We start from the raw sequence: 5,485 nt of genomic DNA, 5'->3' as shown, positions 1-5,485 counted from the left end.
AGGAGGAGGAGGAGGAGGAGGAGAAGGGAAAAAGAAAGAAAGAAAGAAAGAAAGAAAGAAAGAAAGAAAGAAAGAAAGAAAGAAAGAAAGAAAGAGAATTGGTTCCAAACCCCTGTTGGCAGATGTCCTAGCACAGCACAGCCTGGGTATGCTTTTCAGAAAAATGAGGGGAAAGAAATTGAGAAGTGGAGCCTGGCTGGCCCTAAGTCAGGCCGCTTTACTGAGACTCTTAGGCCTCTTCCTGTTTTTGAGGGGTGCAGGCCTCTGAGTTTAGAACATGAAGCTTGATTGGGTGGTATATAACTCTAATCCCAGAATTTGAGGAAAAGGCAAGAGGATTTTGTCATAAGTTTTAGGTTAGCCTGATCAGACCAACTGGACCTACATAAACTGCAGACCAACCTGGGCTACATACAAGATCCTGGTTTGGAAACACTAAAGGGGGCTGGAGAGATGGCTCAGCGGTTAAGAGCACTGACTTCTCATGCCGGGCGTGGTGGCGCACACCTTTAATCCCAGCACTTGGGAGGCAGAGGCAGGCGGATTTCTGAGTTCAAGGCCAGCCTGGTCTACGAAGTGAGTTCCAGGACAGCCAGGGTTATACAGAGAAACCCTGTCTCGAAAAACCAAAAAAAAAAAAAAAAAAAAAAAGAAAGAGAAAACACTAAAGGAAAGGGGATTGGAGAGAGAGTGCAATGGTTAAGAACGTGTGCTGCTCTTGCAGAGGACTGGAGTTCAGTTCCCAGCACCCACATGGCAGCTCAAAACCATCTGTAGTAACTTTTGTTCCAGGAGATCCAACACCGTCAGGCCTCTGCAGGCACTGCACACACTTATTGTACATGTGTGTATATATGTAGGCAAAGCACTCATACACATACAATGAAAAAAATAAGTAAATACTTTTTGAAAAAAAATAGAAAGAGGTGGGAGAGGAAGAGGGGAAGGGAAGGAAGCCAGCGCTTGCTCTCCGCAGCCTCTGTAATCATTAACAGCTGCTATGCACACCCTGACTTTGTCCTCTGAGCTTGCCCTCTGCCCCGTGAAGTATCAGTGGCATCAGGGCAGGTACCCATTAGAGGGTCACCCAGGAACCCATCTGTAGGGCTGAGCTGGCACTTGCCCTTTTGTTCTGTTCTGCTCAAACACTCCCTTTAGCTCAGGTCCCATCTGGGACCTAGAAACTTCTGGTCTTCACCACACCCCACAGAAACCTGGTCACTTCAGTGCTGAGAACAAAGACCAAAATAAATGATGGGAGCGACTCATGCACTGATTGGCCGAATCGCAGCATCTGTGACCTCTGGCCTCAGACAAGGCTGGGAGATTGCTGTTATCCTGTACTGCAGGCAAAGGCCTGGTTGAGCAGGTGGGGTGATCTCTAGGACCCCTTTAGGATCACTTCAGGACAAAACTCAACTCTACTGAGTATGATAGTTCCTCAGGGTCAAAGGTCACCATGCTACATAATCTTCCCACAACTCTGGGGCTGTCTACCCTCAGAGCCCTCTGAAGGTAGACAAACCTGACAGCAGGCATTGACTTCTTCTGCCTGGCATCTTCTTCACACCGACCCCCAACTCTCTGCTTTTTTGCCCCACCTCCCAATTTCTGATCTCCACAACCTTCCACCTCCAGGCACAACATGGCGAGGTCAATGGGAGCAATGTCTACAAGCACCCTTTAGGAAGACCTTCTTGTGCAAGGCTGGGAGTCCCTGGAGGTGGGGGACTCAGATCCATCACTGTACCACCTGCATGTGTGCCCATGACGCTCTCACCTGCAGGAGGCCCCCAGTACAACCTGCTATGAAGATGTTTGTGTAGCTGGGTGGCTGGGCCCGTCGCTCCTGATGGGAGGTGGCTGTTAGCGCCAGCAGTGTGTTGCTGTACACTCCGAACAGGACGGAGTTGACCAAGGCCACACTGGCAATGGGGAAGCTCATTCCCTTGAAGAAACCCAGGACCTGTAGAACAACATGGTAGCACCGTTAGTCATGGTGGACTTCTGTGTCCCACGTCCAGCTCTGGCCAGGCCTCTGAGTATTTCCCCCCAAGACCCGTGTCAGGCAGACAGAGCAGGTAGAGGAGGCTGTGAGAACCTCAACTCCACTTTTGAGGCACAAAAGGACTCCTGGATACCCTCAAGGGTAAAGACTTAGAAGTTGTTAGCAAGCAGCAAGCAAAGGAAACAGACACCACCTGCCCCAGGATAATTACCCCAAACAAGTGGGCTACCTACTGACTCATGGCGGTAAGTCTTGACTATGCAGTCCACAATGCCCTGGTATGTGCTTTGGGTCTGTAACCGTACCTGGATGGAAAGTACTGGTTACGTGAGGTAGATGGGCAAGCCAGGGCTGCTCCTACAATGGCAGCCAGGTCACCCACGCAGCAGATGCTGGCAGGCGGGCACACCAGCCAGGCAGGCCCCGTCTCTCACCCAGGTTCCAGCCAGACCATCTAGTCCTCTGGTGCCTTTGTCACACTCACCTTTACAGTGTCAAATGGGTGCCCCAGGACCAGGCCCACGGCTCCTGCGGTGGCAAGAAGGTAGTATGAGTGAAGCCTGTGTGCCAAGTCTAGGAAGCAAGTCTATGCTAGAGGAAAGAAGGTTGCAGGCTGGAGCAGGAAGGCTGCGTGGACTCAGACACCCACCAACTACATTCTTGGGGCTCCACAGATATTCCCACTGCCCTACCCCGCTCCTCTACCATACCTGGTTCTGGGTCACAAAGGTGCTGGGACAAAGGAGGGAGATCCATGGCCTCAGTTGAGGCCACGCACACAATAGGAAAGAACCAGGTGTTGCGCTATCCCCAGCTCTGACCATGGAAGATGAAGCTCTAGACTGGCAGTTCTCAACCTGTGGCTGGTGACCCCACTGGGGGTTGCATATAAGATAGTCTGTGTATCAGATATTTATGTTATGATTCATAACAGTAACAAAATTGGTTGGAGTTCACCATAACATGAGGAACTGTATTAAAGGGTCGCAGCGTTAGGAAGGTTGGGAACCACTGCTCTAGAAGGAGTGGGTACTGTCCCTAACTGTGTCAGCCTTCCTCGCGGAGTTCTGTGGCCTTGAATGGGGACAGGCCCTGCTGGCCGCCTCCTCCTGCCTTCTGCCTTGTCACAATTATCAGTACAGAGTGGGAAGCCCTTCTTGGCGTCCTGATGGACCCAGGGGAGAAAGCCACCCACTGGCTAGTATCATTCTCTGCAGAAGATGCTGCTTCTGGGGTTTGGGGTGACCCTCACCAGGGGCAGGTTCACAGTGTCCTTTCTCAAGGCTCAGGAGTGCACCCACTGACAGGTAGGACAGATTTCCAAAGGTAAAATAAGGACAGGACAGGCGGCAAGATCAAAGGTGAATGCGTTCTGGGCCTCATACTGGTCTGGGAGAAGGGCTTGGGGAGATTGTCCCTTGTCTGTCAGATCCCCACCACTGCCCAGCAGCATGGCCTTAGGAGAGAGAAGCAGTTCCTGCTTGCTTCTTTCCTCTCTGCCTCCTTGGCAATTCCCAGAAGGCTCTGGGGACAGCTGGGTGCTGGGTGCTCCAGAGGGAACAACTCCTCTCAACAACCCATCCTCCCAGGGAAGCCACCCAGCCTTAGGGATGATAGGACAGAAAGGAGAAAAAATGTCTCACCAGAGATCCAACCAGCCACAAACTCTTCCACGGGCATTTTCTGGGCTCCGGTGGGAACTGGTACTTTGAGGAGGCCCGCAGGAGACTGTTGCAAGTGAGATTCCCCACCCCCTTTCCCAACCCGATAACCTCCCACTAATGTTTAACCCTGGCTGGAGGGTGAGTGGTGGCCCAGTGCCCAGACCTCAGGCAACCATTAGCGAGAGTGAGCCAACGTCTGTGACCCTGAGACTGGAAGAGGCCTGAGAAGTACAGAATCTCTAGGGGCAGGTTGACAGCCACAGCTAGCCTGGGTTTTGTGCCTAGACAGTGACATCCATGCTGGCTCACAGAGAATGGCAACTGAGTCCTAGTTTGGCAAGCCTCTCCAAGGCTGCCTTAGTGAGCAAGGACCTAGGCCCTATTTGACCTGCCAGTTCATAGCAAATTCCCATTCATTCCCACCTACCCTGACAAGCTGTGGGGCTATGTGAAATCAGAACGTGGCCACAAGGTGGCAGTCCCAGGCTACAGTGGCCTGCAGCAGCCACCTATGCCTAGTCAGAATAAGAATAACCCAAAAAGAGGGAGGCCCAGGCCCCTAGAAGTGACTCACCAGGCCCTGAAGCCTGTTTTTCCGCTCTCTCCAGAGTTGTTTACAGCTGTGAATCAGAACCGCAGCCTCCTCTTGCCCAAGGGAAGCAACAATGGGCTTTTGACTGCACAGCACAGCGGCCTGCTGCTACACTGCGTCATAACAGAAATCCTGCTCCCCTGCCTTGGGATGACGGGACAAGACCGCCCTCAGCAGATTCCAGGGCTTAGATTTAGATTCCCTGTCTTTAAACTGCAGTAAACAAGTTTCCTTTCTTTAAAAGCTAAGAAGGAAGAGGCCGAGTTCCTTCTCCACTGTCCGGCCTCACGTCCCGCCCTTCTCCTCTGACCTCACGTCCTGCTTTCTGCTCCACTGAAAAGGGCTCTCAGTCTTGAGGCCCTAATGCCAGCATTGCTTCCTCTTCTTGGACATACTCTCTCGGCCTCCTTCAAGCTAGGGCTGGAAACTCCCCTTCTTAGTGAGACCACTCCACAGGCATCTCAGGAACAATTGTAATAACCCCCACCACCACCCCCGACGCCCCTGCCCCTGCACAGCTACCTACATGCATAAGACCCTTTATGTGTAATAGGACGTGGTGAAGATTCATGAAAACCAAGGATGAAGGTGAGAACTGCTACCGCTCCCTCCGTGTGACTTGACTGGGACTCTCTCTGAGATGGGACCTGAGAGGGTCTGGGCAGTGCACACTGTCGCAGTACAGTCTTCCCAGGCCTGTTCTGAAGTCTCTTGGTCTTTGACAGAAGTCTGGTTCTGGACAAGTCCCTTGCTTGCCCTTGCTCTTGTCGCTGATCTATTATAAGCAGCTAACTGGTTGTCTGTGCAGTCAAGGACCTGTGACTGCTTGATCCATTTACATGTTTAAAGGGCTAGAGAACGTAGCACAGGGTAGACAGAACACACGCTAATGAACGACGAATGGATGAATGGTCAGGAGCAGCATCAGTGGCCAGAAGAAAGAAAAGTCCAACGTTAGAATGGACAAAGACCCAGTGGGACACATACACAAGGCAGTTTTAAGGTGTAAAGGACAATAAAATGGTGTCATTTGCAAGCAACTGGGTAGAACTAGAAGATTATCATGCTAAACAAAGTAAGCTGACCTCAGAAAGATCATCATTACATTTTCTCATGGGTAGACTCTAAAATTATATACACACACACACACATACACACACACACACATACACACACATACATACATACACACATACACATACACACATACACATACACACA

The 5,485-nt window shown here is 51.2% G+C and overlaps 1 protein-coding gene across 3 annotated transcripts in view; it reads right to left on the bottom strand.

The window, feature by feature from the left end:
* Slc25a45 (solute carrier family 25 member 45) overlaps positions 1-4,533 on the bottom strand; it is an 8,273-nt gene extending 3,740 nt beyond the window's left edge. The window contains exons 1-4 of one of the 3 annotated variants that reach the window (XM_021212900.2): positions 3,652-4,533; positions 2,493-2,536; positions 2,242-2,313; positions 1,781-1,966 (exon numbers count right to left, since the gene is read on the bottom strand). In XM_021212900.2, coding sequence (XP_021068559.1) covers positions 1,781-1,966; positions 2,242-2,313; positions 2,493-2,536; positions 3,652-3,688 — 339 coding nt within the window. In that variant the 5' untranslated portion in view covers positions 3,689-4,533. Of the gene's footprint in view, positions 1-1,780; positions 1,967-2,237; positions 2,314-2,492; positions 2,537-3,651 lie in introns of those variants that run through there. The other 2 variants (XM_029540539.1, XM_029540542.1) reach the window with 2 other exon arrangements.
* Between the last annotated feature and the right edge of the window lie 952 nt (positions 4,534-5,485).

Source organism: Mus pahari, chromosome 1 (assembly GCF_900095145.1).
Source record: "Mus pahari chromosome 1, PAHARI_EIJ_v1.1, whole genome shotgun sequence".
In the NCBI taxonomy this organism is placed as follows: domain Eukaryota; kingdom Metazoa; phylum Chordata; class Mammalia; order Rodentia; family Muridae; genus Mus; species Mus pahari.
Note: the sequence above shows the minus strand (reverse complement) of the source record. Positions and strands in the feature narration are given on the sequence as shown.